This window comes from Nannobrachium achirus (assembly GCF_963921795.1).
Source record: "Nannobrachium achirus genome assembly, chromosome: 19".
Lineage (NCBI taxonomy): Eukaryota > Metazoa > Chordata > Actinopteri > Myctophiformes > Myctophidae > Nannobrachium > Nannobrachium achirus.
This window is the reverse complement of record NC_137826.1, coordinates 16,837,425-16,860,178: the sequence shown is the minus strand read 5'-3', so window position 1 is coordinate 16,860,178 and position 22,754 is coordinate 16,837,425. Positions and strand designations below refer to the sequence as shown.

The following is a 22,754-nucleotide window of genomic DNA, read 5'->3' as shown; positions in this document are numbered from 1 at the left end:
CCTCAAATATCAAGGCTGACAAATAACCCATCTTTTTTTTCCCCCAATCAATATAACGCAGTCCTCTTCCCTCTTGAACTGCAATATTTTCTCTCTGAAGCACTGATTGGAATGAACTCTAGTCTTCTGAAGGTCCCCGTGCATTGATTGTGAGAATGCGGGCCCATCCCCTTGAGTGGCATGAGCTCTTTTTCACAGGCAAGTCACAGCAACGTCTTTCTGCAGTGGGGTGTAAAGGGTCAGTCTTGGAGTGGTACTTGAAACTTGCACAGATTTGCTGTAGGGCTGGATAAGACTGACCCAACGCACACACACACACACACACACACACACACACACACACACACACACACACACACACACACACACACACACACACACACACACACACACACACACACAGACACACACACACACACACACGGGGGCAGGCAGACATGCACTCATGCACGTACGCATACACAGGGGCTGCAGTGGGGGCTGCAAAATGAACCCCTCTGATTTGAGTTGGTGGAGGTGGTTCTAATGCATATTTAAATGAACACTTTGCATGCATCTGCATTTATCTGTATATGAAATGTTATTAAAATAAGGAGAGGATGAAGTGAGTATGAGAAGGTGCGTAAAGAGGAATTCATGAGATGCAAATGTCTGAGAGGGGCAAATTACGTCCTACTTAATATCCATGAGGTTGTGGCTAATTGTGCAATTGTCTAGCAATTATTCCGAGTTTGCTTTGGGTTTTGTGTTTGGCTGAGGGGTGCAGTTAGTGCTTTGTTTGACTTCTTCTCCCCTGACTATTAAACATAGGCCTCTCTGGAGATCAGCTAATCCCCTGACTAAAAGCATATTGGCCCTGTCCTTCCCACTTACCCCGCTCACTATAAACTGCAGATGAGATCAGAGATCTCCCGACCTCATCATTCCTTGCGCCTTGACCAGCACTGCCCGGGGTCCACCCATAATAACGAAGGGCCGTTGGTCCGTCCAGGTTAACATTCACCAGGTTAGCATTGACCAGCATCCGCAGGTTAGCATTTCACCACCGTCGGCAGGTTAGCATTTCACCAGGTTAGCATTCACCAGCGTTAGTTTGAGGAAATCTCGCTTTTGCGAACGCCCATCATTTCGACCGGAGGGTTAGCGATTCACTCCACGGAGGTTAGGGTGAGGGTTAGAGTCGGGTGTCGAAAAGATGAGATTTAGTAACAGCGACACGCCCCTGTTAGTTTTATTAAGGTATAGGTTTAGGTGGTCGGAACACCGGCCCGTTGGCATATTGATGCGGACCCCACTGGCCACCAGATTTCATGTGAGCTCTCTGAATGCTTTGGTGTTGTTGGGTTGAGTGAGTTGGGAGGGGGGTAGGGGATGGACGGCAGTTAGGGTTTCCTGGAGTGCTAGTTTGTGAGGTACAGTTGGACACACAGCTGCCCATGGGGAGACCGTGGCTGTCCTGTTCAAGATGGGTTGTCACAGCCCTACGCGTTGAATGAATATGGGATGGAACCACCACCAATTACGCCACATTGGCATATGGGCAGTGGCGGATGCCCAGGTTTAATGATGGACAGTGCCAACTGTTTGTTGCCAAAAACACTCCCAATTACTGACACCCCCTCCCCCTGTGGCAGTTGTGGATCTAGCTGTGAGGGGGGCTCATACACCTGCAGCCTGGTAGGGTCCCTGGCCGGAGATTGCTTTGCAATCTCCGGTGTGTGTGTGTGTGTGTGTGTGTGTGTGTGTGTGTGTGTGTGTGTGTGTGTGTGTGTGTGTGTGTGTGTGTGTGTGTGTGTGTGTGTGTGTGTGTGTGTGTGTGTGTGTGTGTGTGTGTGTGTGTGTGTGTGTGTGTGTGTGTGTGTGTGTGTGTGTGTGTGTGTGTGTGTGTGTGTGTGTGTGTGTGTGTGTGTGTGTGTGTGTGTGTGTGTGTGTGTGTGTGTGTGTGTGTGTGTGTGTGTGTGTGTGTGTGTGTGTGTGTGTGTGTGTGTGTGTGTGTTGGGGGTTAGGTTTAGAGGCTCCCACAGGGGTAAACTGCCACACACAGTACAACTCAGCAGACCTCACAACCAGACCTGGCCACAGATGTTCCAAACTGGTGCATTGTGGGTGTGGAGTGACACAAGTCACTACCCTTCTGATGCTCCTCTGCCAGTTACTGTACTCTAGATCCCAGTCGTGTCTCGCTGATCAAGACAACTCAGTCATTTAACCACACCTCATTTCACAGGCATACTGTACCAGCTTGATTGATTGAATATTTTATTGACATATTTAAGAGTACAGCAGTACAACAGTTAAAACGTCAAATGGATAAGACACCGAAAAGACGAAGGCTTGTTTCCATTGTGGTCCATGATTAAGCATTCAACAGTTGAACAACTGGACAAACAACATGTATAACAATGCTACAAAATAAGCTATCAATATATATATTGATAGTAGTATATAATATTGTATTTATACTGTTACTGTATAGTGTATATACAGTAACAGTTCATGATAATAACATAAAAAGGAGGTGGGGCCAGAGATACCAACTCTGACATGTGACAATGGGTTAAATCAGTGATTACCAACCGGTGGGCCGTGAGTGAGTGGGTCCCCAAATAATTGGCAAAACACTAAGGTTTAATTGACCAAGACATCATTAAATAAAACAACTTCAAAAGCCTGAATAATGAGTTTTCATTGTTATACCGATGAATAGGAACTTAAAGTTAATGGTATGTTAGTTCCATTGATCCAAGCCGGCCCACAATCAATTGATTGATCATTAAAATATGCATGCGCTGAAAATGCATGCCGCCCACCCATCTGACCACTTTAACACAGACGTATTACAGTGGTCAGCAGTGTTGTAAAGTAACTAAGTACATTTATTTAAGTACTGCAATTGAGTACAAATTTGAGGTATTCGTACTTTACTTGAGTATTTCCCATTTACGATTACTTTTACTTCTACTCCACTAGAATTGTACTTTTACTGCACTACAATTATTTGATACTTTTACTTTAAGTAAAACATTTGAGTACTTATTCCATCACTGGTGCTGGTCAGATGGGTGGGCCTTTAACACTTTAAAGATTTCCAAGAGGACCCTGCACCAGAAAAGGTTAGGAACCCCCAGGGGACCCCTGGGTTAACCACATGAGCCCTTGCGTCCCTATTTTGGGGTGACAATTTGGGAAAAAATAGATCTGCAAGCTCTTGTGATGGCGACAACTTGTGAGTCTCAGGGTCCATCATGTGTACATTCTTAGTTAAATTAACTGTGGATATTACTTTGTACATGCGGATAACACGTATCTCTGTTTCCCTTTCCCTTATAATTGTATGCTGTATAAGGTTAAGCTTTTGTATTGCATGAGTTACACAACTGAAAGTGTAAACTATTGGTCATCCTTTAAAGAGAGGAAAGGGATAATTGGATGATGCATGAATATTTCTTTGAATTAAAATAATCTTCAGAAAAAGGTGCGTAGGAAACCGAGATTCATAAATTGTGTATACAGTACTTTAGCTTTGTATTTATCCTAATTTAAGATTAATGAGGGTGAAATGAGTCATACGTCATAAGAGGTATCATTAGAGATGCACATTGAAAGTTTCAAAGCATTGAAATACGCCTTAAATGTTAATATCCTCCTTTGGCAAGCAATATATTAAACTTTGCTTTGAATGTTGAATGTTATTATACAATGCCCTGGCTGCTACTGTAACAGTGCAAAAAAGGGTATTCTTTATTGCAAACATCAAAACACTTTTTATGTAAATTTTCTAATGCATATTCATTGCATGAGTCGGAAAGCATAGTTGTCAGGAGGCACTCCTATTGCCGAACTTAACACTGGCAAGTTGGCAGTTTGAATCAAGTCAGTTTAAATACTTTGTTGACCGGGCTCCCTCAGGGGTCTGTAATTGGCCCCTTCTTTCATATTAAAATCTTTTGATGAAAATAGCTGATCTACAGGCTCACAAAGTATCACAGTGCGATGCATTGTGACCTTTGCAGCTCCATTAATGCTGGGTCTTCTTTGTCACACCGGATGTGAAAATAAACGAAGTATGGCTCTTGTCTGCGAGCCTTTCTGCAGGGGCGTCACAAGGGGTAGGAAAGTGGGACTGAGTTACTAGGGCCCAAGGTGGTGGAGGGGCCCTAGTAACTTTAGCTATTGAAAATTAGCAGATATAAGCTCACAGCGAGGCACCGAGTGCCGCGCTGCGAGCTTGTACATCTGCTATTTTTGTAAAGTCTTGAAAATGTGCGCAAATCTTTGAATATAATGTATTTTTTAAATGTACATTTGTAACTAAAATTTTGCTTCTGGGGGGTCCCTGGAACTAAATATTTTGAGATGGGGGGTCCTTCACGTGAAAAAGTTTGAACATCACTGACATGGAAACATAGGTTTCTTGGCACACATTTTCACGATTTTTCAAAAATAGCAGATCTACAAGCTCGCAGCGCGGCACTCGGTGCCGCGCTGTGAGCTTGTATATCTGCTATTTTTCAATAGTTTACATTCATGGGGGGCCCGCAGTGAATCCTTGTACCCAGGGCCCAGAATTTGGTGTGACGCCCCTGCCTTTCTGCATGCAGAGTTCTGTCAGTAGCCTTATTAGTTCTGTGTGCTTCTCATTTAATTGAGTCCGGCTAATTGTCAGAAGGCTCTGTGGGAGAGGAATTGTTAATAGCAGTCAGACTGTCATGATATTGTGGGGCTTTAGAGGAAGAAGAACAAGAATAAGAAGCGCAAACATGCAGGTCTTATCAATGTGGTTCTTGGCTGTCACTGAATATAAGTCTAAAATTCAAGAATTGTTGTAATATTATGTTTTACAGTGGTATAGGTGCCTGCCTTCACATATCTCATTGAGAGAATCTTAAACGTCTTTGGAGGTAGTTGTATTTCTCTGTTTCATGTAGACTTTATTCCAAACATGCTTATTATTCAAAATAGTTCACACGTAGTTATCACTATGGCAGAATTATATTAGATTTTTTTTTTTTAGGTTAGTTTAAAAACTCATTGAATGCCCTTTTCAAGATGGCCGCCAAGTACCAGGATGCCACGTTCCTAAATTTCTAGTGCACGGATCAATTTTTAGTGCACGGATCGTGCACGCCCATGCACCATGTACTTTTTAACAGCTTTCAAACAAAAAAATCCGCTTGGAAATACGTTCAGGCATTCATGAGATAGAAGCCTTCAAAGTCAGACAAAACAAACACTGCCACCTTCCTAAATTTCTAGTGCACGGATCAATTTTTAGTGCACGGATCGTGCACGCCCATGCCTAGATCATGCACCATATGTGTAGTACTTTTTAACAGCTTTCAAACAAAAAAATCCGCTTGGAAATCCGTTCAGGCATTCATGAGATACAAGCCTTCAAAGTCAGACAAAACAGCCATTTTTGACATTTTGAAAGATGTGTTTGTTATGGGGCTAAACATGCAATTTCGCGATTGCGATCATGCCTAATACATTTGAGGCATTTTTAGAATTCTTTTTATAAAATTTTGTTTTGAAAATCTTTTTATTTTTTTCATTTTTTTTCAAAATGGCTTCCAACTCGGGAAACTCGGGCTGTGGCATCCTGTTACTACTGTAATAACTCGGGAAACTCGGGCCTTGGCAGTCAATGAGTTAAGATATTTGTTTTATTGCTCAGATACATGTTTTGGTTACATTTAGGGTACGGTTTTGGATGTTTGTCTCATGTCAAATGATTGAGTTCACATGGTCTGCATTTGAATGTTAAAATATAACACAAATCAAGGTACAGTCATTTCCGTTACTATAAATGAGATAGCCAAGATCATGCTTGTTGAGTTGTTTAAAATATCACATTTTGGCGTTTCCCTTTATCCATTTTGTACACAGCAAGTTAAAAGATGATAATGTTAATGTAAATACGGTAGTTAGTATTTGTCATTTAAAAGGAAAACAAAGACAAAATGCATAATTTAGTTGCAGGCTTCGTCAGAAGTAAGTCCATAAGGGACTATGTAAAAGTTGTGTATTCAGGGGTCAAATGTTTTATGAAAATGTTAATCTTAGGTTGTGAAACTTACAACAAGTTTCATAATGACAGAGACATCCAGACAGAGTGATTCTGACACTACTGACCTTATGGCCTATGCATCTATCTTGATAACTACTATGAATGGCTAAACACTCACCAGTGTGCCCCCGCCCTCCTTTGATGGATTTGCATACAATTGGTTATGCATGCTTCAAATAGAGGTCCTAGTGTCGTAGACATGGCTTTGCATGCATTGATTTGCACATTTATAAAATGTAATCTGACGTTCCCTATAACACCAAAGAGGGAATAGACAAAGAGAAGAAAACTAATTTAGAAAGGGGGAAAAGGGGAAAAACTAAAATCATCCTGTAAAAATGGCCCAAATCCACAAAGAGAAATATGCATTATGTCCAAGACAAATTAATGTGCCGGGTGACAAATAAAGTAATACTGAGCCTTGAAAACCAGTCCAAAATCAAAATATGAGATTAAGCAAATGAGGTATGAAACTATTGTCTTAAGAGCTCAAGTGGTAGATGTGTAATTTCTAGCACCACCAGTGTACTATACTGCAATGGACCAATCCCCAATCACATACACACCCATTGTAACTGTTACAATGGGTGTGTATGTGATTGGGGATTGGCCAATTAGAATGATAATGTCTAGACTGGGCAGTGACCAAATCAGGAACAATGTAAATTGGAAACGAAGTTACCACATTTACCACGGCATCAGCCTACTTGGGAATGTTGTTGGGAATACAGTTGGGAGTGCTTCCGCTTCTGTTGTACTCGGTGCAGTACCCACTACCCACTGACCGTCAACTAAATCCCTGATGTCGTCAGAAACAGCTGAAATCGTGTTGATAATGTACGTGGTCATACACGAATGGAGTTCTATTGTACACGCTGCCACTTTTTGCCAAAGTCTTCTATCTTCAACTGCTTATTCGGAATCGCGTAGCGGGGGTAACATGTTCCAACTGGAATTTCCATAGTTCCCTATCCTGATAAACTTCCTCCACTCCCTCAGGGAGTATAGGCCAGGGAGTATAGGCCAGTTCCCAGGCCAGTGTGTGGATATAATCCTTCCATCTGGTCTTTGGTCTGCCACAGGGTCTCCTCCCAGTGGGACATGCATCGAGGATCTTCCTAGGAAGGCGCTCGGGAGGCATACTAGATGCCCGAACCACTTAAGCTGACTCCTTTCCAAGTGAAGGAGCAGCGGTTCTACTCCAAGTCGCTCTCGGGTGACTGAACTTCTCACCCTATCTCTAAGGGAGATACCAGCCACCCGTCTGAGAAAACCCATTTTGCCTGCTTGTACCCGAGACCTGTACTTTAATCGGTCTCTCAGTGCATCCCAAACGGTGGGTTCAGACTCAGGACCATTTGTGGACACAGTGGTGTAAACTAAGTAACTAAGTACATTTACTTAAAGGACCGCTGACACGCCCGACATTTTTTAACACATCGGCTGCCCACGTGGTGTCTACAAGCCAATCTCTTTGATGTCGCTGGAGGCCCACGACGCGTTTGACGCGTTGTACAGTAAACTATACTGTACTGTAGCTACTGCACTTGGCTGCCGCGGTGATGAAACAAACTCCATTTCCCAACATGCAGCGCGCAATTACGTCACCCGGACCGCTGTGTGTCTCGTTGACTTCCTGTCTAACGGCTGCACAAAAACGTGGTTTTCTCCTAATCTAGCTTTTAAATCACTTTCATTTCAAAACGGCAGCCTCTTCTACCTGCCATAACACAAACAATGTGGCTTAGAAATGATAAAAAACGGTCCTGACTGAAAGAAAAGATTTTCGCGAAATAAACAGGACATACTCCGATTACATTTACTCGGATTACTTTTCTCGCCAGTACTCTCGCCGGTAGGCAGAATGACGCGTTGCCATGGGCACCAGCAACACACACACGTCATACATCCGGGCACTCGATGTGTTAAGATGACAGTACCCTTTTAAGTACTGTACTTAAGTACAATTATTTGGTATTTGTACCTGAGTATTTCCAATTTCCAATATGTTTACTTCTACTCCACTACAGATCCAAATTTTGTACTTTTACTTCACTACATTTTTGTAGATTTTGATTATTTTGACAAAACATAAATTAACCACTTACACCCTTATACCGATACATTTCGGCCATTTGAAAATAGCCAATTCTTCAAGCGCACAATGCGTCACAATGCTATGCATTGTGAGCTTGTAGATCTCCTATTTTCAAAAGATTTTTATACATTTGAAAACTTGAAATGGGACATTCTGCATAATGAGTACTTTTACTTTAGCTATTTTCACTAGTTTGTGTCTAATTAACGTCTAATTTCTCTTTTGGGTCTTGAGCTAAAAGGTTTGGGAACCACTGTTCTAGGACACACACTAAGTCCCTTTTAAAATGTGTTGGGATTGTGTTGTGATTCCCTCTACAGTACATGTCAGAGCGGACCTCTGTAGGCACACAGTAAAATCTTTAGTGTTAATTTATCAATTTTTTGCGACCGTCAGATCGCAGTTACTATCAGAACCTCCACCGGCTGTCTGTCAGTCTGTCCGTCACACATCATGTCACACTTTTGCCCTACTCATATCTATGCCACCGTTGCCCCTATCCATGCCAAACTTTGCACACACATTCCTTGGCTGCCAAACCACAACGTCCACCCCTCATTTCTCATATGGCCCTCTTCTAGCCCCACCATGAGTCCGATTCTTGCAAAACACATTTTTGGACACCGCTCCTACCGACTTTGCCCTAAAATCACACAAAGTGGTACACAGTATCTCTAAAGTCATGTCATCAACATGGATCTGTCCCATTTCCCATATTCCCTCCTGATTGGCTACCATTGCCTTCTAAAGTTTGTGTATGCGACCTGACTGTCGCTTATCTCCCGATTAGGGAGTCTTACTGGTAACTTAGAGAGTGTACAAATGGAACCAAAATGGTGCATTTGGTTCTAGCACACTCTCAGTGTTAAATTGTCACGGATGATTTTACAGTGCAGGCTCAATGTGCAGGCTCCCTGATATACCCAACATGAGAATAACTGGGTTGGGAGATGGTCATAAAACTTTGTACTGCAGTTAAAATCACAATAATAAGACTATTACCCTCATATAAAAGCAAATTATGTGGCCACAGAGATTCATAATGAAGAATTATGAGTGGCTGAGGAGAAAAACTAGCATATGCTTTAATTTCAAGATAACTACATACATCTCTGCAGTGGCACAATCTGTCTCATTGCTGCTGGTTTATGATAGAAAGAGAAAGAAAGGGACACTTTGTGTTGGGAATAACTCTGACAACATCACTGGCATCTGCTATGATTAGTTGTTTTCTAGGTTTGCTTTCTGACACCAGGTGACAGCAGAGTTATGAATAGTTTTTTATTATCCATTGGCAATTCAATTCAACTTATCATGTCGAATCACAACATGTTGTCTCAAGACGCTTTATATAGAGCAGTGGTTCCCAAACTTTTCTGGTCGAGACCCAAACGTTTGCCCGGGACGTTTACCTGGGACCCAAACTAGTGTGGTGAAAGTAGCAGATCTACAAGCCACGTTGCGAGCTTGTAGATCGGCTATTTTCACTACTTCTTAATTATATATATTTTGAATTCATGGAATTTCTTAGATGTGTTTGTTTGTTTGTTTAACATGTCCATTATTTTCAAGGCTGCGCAACAGCACCACTTGGTCACCCAGCGGTATTAAAGCTGTTGAGGCTGTCCTCATACATACAGACATACACCATACTCATACGGACATACACACTCGGTCAAATGGTGGAGCGGTTGGCAACGCAAAAAAAAGAAAAGCCTGAATTAAACATATGGCTTTAGACATAGTGATTGTGATAGCAGTGTTCTTGTTGTCAGGCTGCCAGCTTGGTTGACAAGGCCTCACTGTAGTTAGGAGGCAGGAGCATAGCTGGTTCAAGTACACCTGCAAGGATGAATACTGAAACATTGATAACGTGAACATCACCTAAATGCTGATGCAACACGACAGCGAGTTGCTTGCAATAGTTCACTGTGGCTGTCTGTCATATATGTACCTACGCCTTCACCCCCCAGTCTAACCAGGTGGAGCTGTGTCTCTGTCTATCATATCCTGTCAGAGACCCTAGCTGTTATGTGAATGTTGTTGGTGAATTATTTTCTAGCTGTTATGTGAATGTTGTTGGTGAATTATTTTCTAGCTGTTATGTGAATGTTGTTGGTGAATTATTTTCTAGCTGTTATGTGAATGTTGTTGGTGAATTATTTTCTAGCTGTTGTGTGAATGTTGTTGGTGAATTATTTTCTAGCTGTTATGTGAATGTTGTTGGTGAATTATTTTCTAGCTGTTATGTGAATTTGTTGGTGAATTATTTTGTCCATTTAATCTCGAGCACTCCACCTGCCGTCCCTATTTTGGGCATATCATTAGGGAAAAATGTTTATCAGGAAATGTCAAACATTTTCAAAAATAAATCTACAATTTCACAGCATGTCTTCATAGTGATGTTACATGGTGTGAGTTTGTAGATTAGCTGTTTTCAAAGAGTTTAATAATGATGCTCTCTTCGCTGAGAATGATCACAGTTAAGCTATGAGCAGTGAGCACCACGCAGCCTCCATTTAAACAACAGATGAATGCATGCCTTTAATGTTTTCATCTGTTCCCAGAGCACATCAAGGTTGCAAACAGGTGAAATAGCCTGGAGCCTAGGAGTAGGGGTTGGGACCCGGAGGCACGATAACACGCATGCATAACACAGCCGGAGTGTCGGTCGATCTAACACTTCCATACCACTCCCATATTGTACGCCCATTAGCGCCGTATGTGTGGAAATGGCCTGGCACAGATGCCCCATGAATGGAAGACCCCCCAAAATGAGGAAGTCCGGAAAGATCCCCAAGAATAGGGTGCAGGACGGGGGTCGTCACAGCGACTTTGTCACCGGCATGGCCCCCATTGTGGCAGTGAGCGAGCGGGAGGACACGGCCCTGATGGGGGGGACGGGCCCTGCTAATAAGAATCACACTGTGGCCGTCAGCTGGGGCGTCCCGCCGGCACATGGGACCACCGTGTTTTTGTGCATGTTTATATATGCAGGCCATAAATTATCACACGCATGCTTCAACGTTATTGAAGGTATGTGCGTTGCCTTGACACATACTGTACAGTACAATCACATACACGTCCACGGACACATAGTGCAAAATGATGTCCATTCATGTTGGTATCATTTGTATATTTGTGTCTTGTCTATGCCACTCACATCTGCCGCATTTCTTTTACGTTAACTTTGATAATAATTTCTAATCCATGCAAGTTGCGCATGTGTAGATGTGTCCTTCCATTAAACATCGTCAAAAGACGTGTTTTCTAGGGAAATGTGGATCATACACAGTGATATCTTTAGTGTTGTTGGGTCATATGGGTCAATTTGGTTCCATTTTGTACACTCTTCAGAAGAGCTGACTGACACTGCAGGCAAAAATATAGTTTCAGCTTTGGGACCAAAGCAGTTCAATAAAGGGAGGAGTTTGGGTTGGTCGGTTTGTTTGTTTGTCCACACCACCACACGTGTGCACTGTGCACACAGCTCACACTATTGTGACTGTCCGTGTAAATGATACGCACGCATGTATGGTTATGAAGACAGTGACAGTAGTTTGATGCTCTCCCCTGCTCCCCAAACTCCCAGCCTCCAGGGATGATTATTAATCTAATAATTAAACATTTATTGCCAACAGCACCTGCTCTCTCACTCTCTCTCCAGGACCCGCTCCCGTGGGACCCCATCACACAGACAGAGGAGGAGGAGGAGAGGGAGGGAGGCAGGGACACAGGAGGAGCCAGAGGGAGGGGTTCGAAAAAGAGAACAGCGAATCCGGAGGGGTCATCAGATCCCCGGATTCTTTCACACCGGCCAGAGGTTGGGTTTTTTTTTTTTTTGGTTTGTAGTGTCAAGACGGTGTGTGAAGTTATGTCATTCCAGAACAAAAGGACCCGGGAGGAATGAACGATCCGATGCTGAGAAGGAACAGGAGGGAATGAGAAGAATGGGGCACAACCCAATCTGACTTGCCTGACCAATTTATCAATGAAGCTTTTCTCTCTTTTTTTTTTACTCTACTCTTTTCCTCTGCTTTCTATTTATAACATTTTTTTACCATTCAAGGCCTTTGGTGGAATCTCTCCCCCATCAAAAAAAACATTTTTTGTTTTTGTTTTTAGTTTTTTACTTCAAATGTTGTGAGCCAACAACTTGGACTAACAACTCATCTGTGAAGCACTTCTTGGTCAATTAACACACCCACCAACGAAGGAAGCGAAGAGGACAGTTACTGTGTGAACACACACTCTAGATAGACAGAGAGAGAGAGAGAGAGAGAGAGAGAGAGAGGGGGAAAGGAGACTGAGGGAGGCTGCAGGACCCTCTGTGCAGCAGACAGAGAGGCAAAGATGCTGCGGTATCTGATCAAGACCCTGCTCCAGATGAACCTGTTCACCGACACCATCCGCAGTCCGCCCAACAGCACCGATCTGTTCTTCAACATGTCCCTGCCATCCTTCAACAGCTCCCTGCTGGACTGGGGGAACTTCACCGGCTCCAACGGTAAGTGTGCCGAAACGCTCTGGGTTTTTCTTTTCTTTTTGTTGTTGCTTTGAGCCCCTCTTTTCTCACAGATTGATCTCCATGGCTTTGCGCTTTAACATTGTCTGTCTCTGACAAACACTGATGCAAGACACGCACGTTTACTGGCAAAGACTTGAACCGCTTTAGAAAGGGGGGTACCTTTTGTAATGGTAATGTGGGACCGTGCCAGAGAAAGACTTGAAAGAGAAAGTGGAAGGAGTTGTCACAAGAGCAAAAATCTCCGTGACGTGACTTATGAAGAAGAGGCAGCGTTTGATATCTGTCAAATGTTATGGCAACAGAAGATTTGGGGGGGAAATCAACTAGATGCTTGGATGCTTTGACTTTGAAGAGTAAAACGTACCAACTTACTTTGAAAGTCAAAACATGTAACATTACAACCATTTACAAATGTGTAGATAATAGATAAATACAGATAATAATCTCATATTTTGATTACCAATTAGTGTGCTAGGAAAGACACAATACTAACCCAGCTGACCATTATAAAAAGTGTATTTGTATTTTAAGTGTGGAATCAAATAATAGCCATTTGAAATACTATCACTACCACTGTCACTACCAATGAGGCTGAGAGTGAAACTTTCCAGGGAGACAAACCACAGCGTGTTAGAGAGCTGCCTGCTAGGTGTGTTAAATGAAGCTGTCTGCTGTCACGGAGAACGGTCCAGCACTGTCACATCTCTTTAACATTTGCTGTTGGGCTTTTCTCCTTCTCCTGACTCCTGTCACTGCTATAGCTCAGTATGCCTGGAGCCACTGGTATATTTTGTGATATATCATGTTTTTTTGTGTGTGTGAATGCATGGCTAATGTATTCCGTCGGGGTAGAAGTTTTAGTGTGTGGCTGCAGATGCTTATTAACGCAGAATGTAATGGGAAGTCCCTGCTGTGGATGTCTCTGGTTGAGGTAATGGCATGGTATACGGAATATATATTTGTGCATGTGTGTGTGCATGTGTGTGTGCGTGTGTGTGCGTGCGTGTGTGCGTGCGTGTGTGTGTGTGTGTGTGTGTGTGTGCAGACTGTGCGCCCATGTGATTGTGTATAGGGTGGAGTTAAGTCAAGGGATCACCTTGATGCCTCCCCTAATGAGAACCCTAGCTTTGTCTGCATGTCAGTGCATACCAATGAACGGTGTGCCTGGCTACAGTGTGCAGCGCATCATGGTCAGGTGGTGTATGGAACATATTCATGTGATGTCTGGAGTTGTCACCTCTGAAGGTTGTCTAAGAGACCTGGGAATATATGTATTTCTACCTTCTTTCTTTCTTTCTTTCTTTCTTTCTTTCTTTCTTTCTTTCTTTATCCCTGTCTTCTTCCTTTCTTTTCACTTTCTTTATTCCCTATCTTTTATTCTTTCTTTCCATACTGTACTCTCCTTCCATCTCTCTCTCTCTCTCTCTCTCTCTCTCTCTCTCTCTCTCTCTCTCTCTCTCTCTCTCTCTCTCTTTGTGAGAGAGCTACATTTCTGCCAGTTTGACTAAGTGTTTTTTGAATACCAAGCTGGTTTCTTAAATATCCAGCTGCTTCCCAGCTTGTCCCCATAGATTGATGGCTGAGCGTATATAGGCAAAACGGGTTTCTATGAACGTGTGTGGAGGCGTGCATGGGTGTATTGGAGGGAGGGGGGGACGGGGGGTGCACCTTCTCAAATACATTTTTCCCTTGAAATGTGGCCCCTCGATAAGCGGCTTATCAGTGGTGGTTGCTGTATCTGTAATGTTTAGTTAGTTTATCGTCTCTCTCATTTCACTCTGCCACACTCACACCTCACTCTTCCCTCTCCCATCATCACAGAGCGCTAATGGAGTGCAGATTGGGTGCGCATTCACTCCTCAGATCTATAGGGGAGCGATGAGAAAGTGAGCAGAGGCGAGGAACAATGAATCCTTTGAGAAAGAGTCCAGAGCGATGGACTTATAGACAGCCGTGCCTCTTTATCATTCGGCTTCATATTCCCTGAGCTACAGTATTTACTAGCTCTCTGAGAACCAAACCCAGTTTCAGCCGCTGAGATCCTTAGAGTGCATTGATTCGCTCAGGGAGTCTAAACTAGGAGAGAATGAGACCGAAGATTACGATAGTTTTACTAATCTGTTATCAATGCCACAGCGGGAATGCCTAATGTTTAGAATCCTTTAACCACTCTCTTTTAAGTACCAATTGAACCCCTTCTATACAGTACTTGTCGTCCAACAAATAGCAAGCTTGTAGATCTGCTATTTTCACTCTTTTTGAAAAGGAAAGGTGATACATATCGTCGTTGTCGGGTGGAAACCTTGTATGTCCAAAACCGTTGAACTGAACTAAACTAGTGAAAACAGCCGATCTACAAGCACACAACGCCTCGCGGTTGTGTGCTTGTAGATCTGCTGTTTTCACTATGTTTGTGCAACGGCCTTGTATGATGAAGCAGGGCTTTACTTTACGAAAAGAAAAACATACGATAGGACAATATATTTTACATCTTCAAAATATTGCCCAAAATATGGACACCATGATTAATACGTTTAAGCCAGGACATGGAGAGACACAGAGACTGATTGAAGATGACTTAGAAAATGAAAGACAACAAATTGTTATTGCTGGTTCCTGGGACACGTGATTATTTAACTTTAAATGATACGTGCTGTTGACGCGGCTTCACCGTTTTTGGCCCTGATGTGAATCAATACCGCGGACTGCCACGTGGCGAGTTTCCCTGATTGAGATAATGTTCTGTGATTGAAATATACTTAAAAGTTGCCATGCGCTGCCGATTCATTGTGTGTGGGTGTGGCGCTGCTGCCGTGAGTACCCAGGCGAGGAGCTCGATAGCAGGGCAGTGGGTGGACAGCCTGCACGGGTCACCCTGGAGCTCAGCGCAGCTCAATGGGAAAATCAATGCTGCCCAATAACCAATCTGGGAAATAATGGCCAATTCACTCAAACACAGCTCTATAATGGACTACTGAGGATTGGCTGGTTTAGCCATTAGTTCTCTCTCTCTCTCTCTCTCTCTCTCACTCTATTTCTCTCTTTTCTATCTCAATTGTTTAGTAGTTTTGTGTCAGACCAGTCACTGTAGGGTGCGGCTGAGCAGGGTACACACACAGTCCCTACTCCACTGAATGAAAATAAAAACTAATTTTATTAATTAATAATGTAATAATAATTTAAACTTTTTATTTTCTCAGACGTTAGTTATTCATGATCCCATATAAGATCTCCATGACTTGCTAGCAGAGTAGATACAAGAGATGTCCACATGCATATAAGCCTTTTCTGGATAGACCCTGCAGCGAAGTCTTTTAAAGTGAACATTTCATTTTCAAAGCAGTCACTCAAAGGAATCGCTTAATTTAATTTCAGTCTGGAGTTTCAAGGTTATTGCGATGGGTATAGGCATAGAGACAGCCCTAGTTGATCTACCCCTGCATACATCACTTGCTACTGTATATTCAGAACGTCATTGTGGTTTGGAACTTGACCCAATACATATATTCATAAATAATCCATAAGCAGAATGTATAAATGCTACTCGGTCAATAGTGTTCTGATGGCAACTCTTTAGGGAGCAGGTAAGTGACAGCTTTGGAGTTGCTTGTGAATAAACATACAGATACGTGTGTAAAAAAATATGGGGCTGCATAACACACATATAGGATGCAGTTGTTGTAGTGTCAAAATGTAGATGACAAATTATGCATGAGGGCTTGTACAGTGTACACACCGTGTGTGTGCATACATACTTGCATTTCTCTTATGTAACTGAATCTGTATAAGTGACGACTGAGATAGCCGTGTGTGTGTGTGTGTGTGTGTGTGTGTGTGTGTGTGTGTGTGTGTGTGTGTGTGTGTGTGTGCGTGTGTGTGTGTGTGTGTGCGTGTGCGTGTGCGTGTGTGTGTGTGTGTGTGTGTGTGTGCGTGCGTGTGCGTGTGCGTGCACGCGTGCGTGTACACACACATGTGCGTCCTAATCCCCTCGTACTAATTGTGAGCATTTGTTTCTCCATCAGAGTCAAGTGGGCTCCCCTTTGCTCTTTTCACCAACAAACAAATTAGTCAGGGAGTCATTAATGCATGTGCATTTCCAGGCTAATTATTTCTAAACATTTTAATATGTAAATCCAGGGAAGGTGTTAACCCCGCACAATATCCTTCTCCATGACATTGTGTGCGCGACTGTCTGCAGAATTTCAAATGCGCTTTTGTTCCACAAATCAAGCCTGATTAGAATTTTGCACAATGGCGGCGACCCAGTAGACTCTGAGATAATCGCTCCGTACCTGAGCATTACGGAACAATCAGTGACGCACAAGAACGGGGCCTGTCTCTTGTGGCCGGGGCACCCTGTGGTGACTGTCAGGGGGAACCGCTGGGAGCTGTTGGGAACAGCGCTAATCTGCCACTGTGTGTAGAATACACCAGGTTCCTCCAGGGGCTTAGCAGGCTTTATTGAAGATACAGTATAGAAGTAGACGCTAGTGAAGGGAAGGAGGAGGAGACAGATAAGAGAGAGAGAGAGAGACAGAGAGAGACACACACACACACACACACACACACAGACACACACACTCATACAGAGAGAGAGAGAGCGAAAGAGACCTACAAAGTCAGATAATGCTAAACTCAGTCTGTATTACTCCCCATTTGCACATCTTTGCCCCTGCTTGCCTCATTTATTCAGTGGGAATCGCCAGCTAGTCGGAATGCATTATTAATAGAGTTCTATGGAGCGTTTTGCGGAGCCAAACATCTTTATTCATAGCGGGCCCAAGCTCTGGGAACCACCGGTTGTCTCTGTCCTCACCATGGCCTCGCCTTGGCTCCAGCAGCCCGCCATTAGGGGACATGGGCCCATGGGTCGTCTCTGTCACACACGCACACACACACACACACACACACACACACACACACACACACACACACACACACACACTCACACTCACACTCACACACACGTGCGCACATATACACATAATAGCGCACCACCATCCCCAATATTTCCTGGCAGATAAGTGCTGGCTATGGCATGATTCCAGGATCATTAAATGTGACCTTTTTCAGTCTACGGGTGCTGATGCCGGTGCTGTGGCCATGGCTGAGTCTTTGTAGTGGGCTAGAAAGAGACTGTCTGATGAATGGGGAGCGCCCTGCAGTGGCACCTGGCCAGCCAGCCACACTATATCATGGCCTCGTTCCTACTTTGTCATATCATATGGCGGTGTCGCGCGCCGACAATATAGCGGCTCTACAACAGGGGTGGGCAACTTGGATGATGGATAGGGCCACTATATTTCTACATTCATTCCAGTGCGCCACATTGCATATTGCTAAAAGTCAAGCAAAAAAATTGCTGATCTACAAGCTCAAAACGTGTCACAGCGCGACACGTTTTGAGCTTGTAGATCTGCTATTTTTGCTACTTTTGAATTGGAATCCTGAATTATCTTTTGTTACTTTTGAATTGGAATCCTTAAATGAAACATTTTGATTGGATTTCAAATGCATTTAGTTATACTTATGCTAACTTTATGAACTTTAATACAAATACATTAGACACAAAAATAAGACACATTTTATTACTATATATATATCAGTATTCCGATATTAACCTGCAGGCTGCATTAAGTGAAGGTGGGGGCTGCATGTGGCCCCCGGACCGCCAGTTGCCCATGTATGCTCTACAAGTTCACAGCGCGTCATGGGTAGGGCGTGTTGTGAGCTTTTATATCTGCTGCGACACCATCGTACAATGAAATATAAATTCAGGCATGAGGTAGGAACTAGGAAGCCAAGCCAATTTGATTTCCACCTTACCATTCAGACAGGAGAGCACTATTATTCCGGTAGCTGAAGGTCAGGATGTTTTCAACTTTAGCATGTCTGCTCTTATGAAGCTCACAGTGACCGTTTTCCTAACTCCTCCTCAGTAAGATGAAACTTCTGTATTACAGGTGGTGAAAACAGGGATGAATAAGCCTAGTTTTTATACACATATTTACTGTTATTGCGTGATGATGACTTGACTAAACTGTCGTGTTCACAGGCAAATGCAGTAATAGCCAAATCTGAAATTGGAACTGTGCCCATTTCAAAATAATCACAGACTTTAGTCTCACTAGCTTTTCTGTAACAGAATAAAACAGCCTTGCAGTTGCATCTGCTGAATACCATACAGAGAGTTGATGCCAACATACTGGCATTTATATTGGCACTATAAGGAGCATCGGAAAATTTGGCAAGGTGCCTTTCGGGAACTCCTTACAAATACCATATGTGCATATACCGGTAGCAATGAGCCAGTCATCAATGTAGAGAAATGAACATTTCTATTGAAGCCTCCAGTCAGACCTGTTGCTGGTCAAAGCAGCAGCTGTGTGTGTGTGTGTGTGTGTGTGTGTGTGTGTGTGTGTGTGTGTGTGTGTGTGTGTGTGTGTGTGTGTGTGTGTGTGTGTGTGTGTGTGTGTGTGTGTGTGTGTGTGTGTGTGTGTGTGTGTGTGTGTGTGTGTGTGTGTGTGTGTGTGTGTGTGTGTGTGTGTGTGTGTGTGTGCGTGCGAATTTATACAAATTCAATAATAGTATTCTTCTGTTCCCTTCCTCTCAATTTCAGCAGTGAGTCGTCTCTACCATTTCTCTGTCTGTCTCTCTGTGGCTGTCATCCCTCTTTCATATTATCTGTGGCTCACCGTCACCTCCCTCATCTCCTTCGTTCTTTCTATGCTTCATCTCCTCTGAGATTTGTCTCTCCTGATTGTCTCCCCCGTCTATATCCATCCCATCCTCAACCTCATGCACCCGCACACGCCACCTGCGTTCCCCCCTCCCAGTTCCATTTCACCACAGTGCACCGTTACATCGGCATGACTGTTGTGTGACCAGGAGGAACAAAAAAATTACGTCAAACTCACATGTCGCTGTGTGTGTGTTTCGGCGCATCTAAAGCCCCTTTTCGACTGCAGCTTTAGCACCACACTACACAACACTACACTCTACACCACTCCACACCACATCACACCACATAACAATATCTACATTTTCCATTTCACAAAAGTACCCCTATCAGTAAGAAACAAATTGACCCTTTTAACTGTGATTATAATACAATATAACATTTTAAAATCTATTACAACTATGATAATTATAATACACGATAATAGATTATAACTGTGATTATAACACAATAGAATATATTATCATGTATTCCAACTATATCCTGGTGGTCTAAATGAAAAGTCAATGAGTGATCAATCATTATGAAATGTGTAGCCCTGTTTGGCCTAGCTCAGACCTACTTTAGATAGGATACTTTTTAGTACCACCTTTAGTACTACTTTCACACCACTTTACCCAGGTCCTTAGTGGAAAACCTGGCACAAGTGGGCGGTGTGGAGTGGTGTGGTGTTGGGCCATGTCAGTGGAAAGGGGGCTTAAACGTCGCAGCACCCAAAGGCCTCTGCCACAGTGAGCGTGACCGAGTGTCGCGTACCATGGCTCTGTTTTCTTCTCTATCATTCCCCCATGCATCCCCTCCTCTGTCCACTCCATCGCTCCATCTGTTCCACCCACTTCCCCGCACTAACAAGTCACCTCAATTTCCTCCAGCATGGTTTGAATAACACTGAGGGGCTCTACGCTCTATGAAGGGCTCAATCGTCCAGCCAGGCAGCCAATTACTGTCAGATCATCTCTGTATGTGTCTGTCGGCCGCTATCGACTTCATCCTCCTTGTGTCGGTTTCCATCAAGCACTTGCTTTGCTTCTTCCCTGGCATGCTGATCCTCGTGGTGTTTTGTAAAGCCTCAATACACCGTAGCAGAATAGTGCCCCCTGTTGAAACGCAGTCACGTTGTATTTGCCTGGCCCTGGCCGATGACATTTCCTCAACCCCGGATTGATTTCCTGCCCTTTCAAAGCACAGGAGTGACAGATGTGACACAGCTTCAACTCAGGTCTTACTGTATGTGTATTTTGGTCCGGGGCCCGTAAAGGTTCTTTGACATTGTTACGGTTTGTTTAGGCACAAACGAATAATCCTGATGTGTATTCGGAATGAGAATCACATTGCATGTGGTTAAAGATGTAAACATCTGTGGTTAAAGATGTACACATCTATGTGTACATCTTGTGTACGCAAAGCTGTACACAACTTTAACCTCTTAAGCCTTATTTTATATACTACATCAAAATAGTACAGCGTATTGTGAGCTTGTAGATTGGCTATGTTTCATCAGGTTGAAAGTGGTTAAGAATCAATGTGAATAATCCGCTACATTAACTCAAATAATTTGTGGATTTGGTCCTTTAATGGCATAAAGAAAAGCTAAATCCTGTGATCTGTGATGATACGCAGAATTATGTACACGGCCAAATGGAAATTAGGGCAGCATCTGTGGTGATGATGAACACTAAAGGGGAAGGAGGAGTGCAGAAGAGATGCATCTTTGCAAGATGTAGATACTGTAGCTGTACTATGTTCATATTTTTGCAAAAAGCTACGAGCTGCAGCAGACTGGAAAGTGATGAATCTGAAGAGACGGTAGTTAGATTACGATTATGATTCACAAGAGTGTATGGGGATTAGCTGTTGGTATTCACGCAAAGCTCGGATCAGGGAGAAGGCGACTTTTCTATGGAATTATAATGATCTATATGAGTCTGTGTTACTGTTAACGCAATGTGATAATTGGAAAGTTGCATTAAACCAGGTAGGAGCATGACGGGGTTGTTGGAATGAATTAGAATGAAGCTCCCATTTTCCTTGGATGATGCTTACTATTGTATGTTTCAGTGGACAGTGGCTTGTAGTTTGTGTGTGTGTGTGTGTGTGTGTGTGTGTGTGTGTGTGTGTGTGTGTGTGTGTGTGTGTGTGTGTGTGTGTGTGTGTGTGTGTGTGTGTGTGTGTGTGTGTGTGTGTGTGTGTGTGTGTGTGTGTGTGTGTGTGTGTGTGTGTGTGTGTGTGTGTGTGTGTGTGTGTGTGTGTGTGTGTGTGTGTGTGTGTGTGTGTGTGTGTGTGTGTGTGCGCGCGTGTGTGCGTGCGTGCTGGGCATTGCCTCTCTTTGTCACACAATTGGTTTTGTGCACCTGACCTGATAATCACATCTTCAGCTTTGGGCAATGGAAAGTGTGATGTGCAAAATAAATGTTCTTCCTTGTTCCTCTCTATTTCATTCCATGTGTTATCTGCTGTTTATTAACCTACTTAATATGAAAAAGACAAGCAATTACCCAATGGACAAAGTGTCACTTATTTAAAAATATTTAACTCGTTTTGCAATGCAAATAACATGGAGATGAGTCTTTCTCCCCAATGTATTTTCAAAAAGACAGCCACCATTACTCTTCTCACCTCCTATTCAGTAAATGAAGGAGTGTGGCAGGCAGCAGCATTCATCTGGGAGCCCCCTGCAGGGTGGAAGTCAATAAAAATGAGGGGTTAAGTGTGCTGAGGACCCTGGGGTCGCAACAGGAGGTCATGACCCTTAACCCGGACATAGTCCCTCTCCCTCATAACATCTTAATCAAGGAGGCTCCCTCCATATAACGAGCCAGCACGCGCACACACACACACACACACACACACACACACACACACACACACACACACACACACACACACACACACACACACACACACACACAGTGGTGGGAAAAGTACTCACATATTTTACTTAAGTACTCTTTTACAAGTAAAAGTCCGGAATTCAAAATGTACTTGAGTAAAAGTATGTAAGTACAGTATTGGCATCAAAATGTACTTAAAGTACCAAAAGTAAAAGTACAAAATGTTTGAAAATAGCAGATCTACAAGCTCACAACGTGACGCGTTGTGAGCTTGTAGATCGGTTAAAGTGGATTAATGTATGTTTTATAATATAATCATAACTAGTAACTAAAGTTTTCAAAAAAAATTAGTGGAGTAAAAGTACAATATTTGGAGCCTAGATGTAGTGGAGTTGAAGTAAATGTACTGGAAACTGGAAATACTCAAGTAAAGTACAAATACCTCAAAAGTGTACTTAAGTACTGTACTGTACTGTACTGTACGCTCT

The 22,754-nt window shown here is 43.1% G+C and overlaps 1 protein-coding gene across 1 annotated transcript in view; it reads left to right on the top strand.

Annotated features, from left to right (window-relative positions):
* Nucleotides 1–22,754, top strand: part of robo3 (roundabout, axon guidance receptor, homolog 3) — a 245,976-nt gene that overhangs the window by 32,872 nt on the left and 190,350 nt on the right. The window contains exon 3 of the mRNA XM_080749930.1: nucleotides 11,836–12,675. Coding sequence (XP_080606056.1) covers nucleotides 12,522–12,675 — 154 coding nt within the window. The 5' untranslated portion in view covers nucleotides 11,836–12,521. The remainder of the gene's footprint in view (nucleotides 1–11,835; nucleotides 12,676–22,754) is intronic.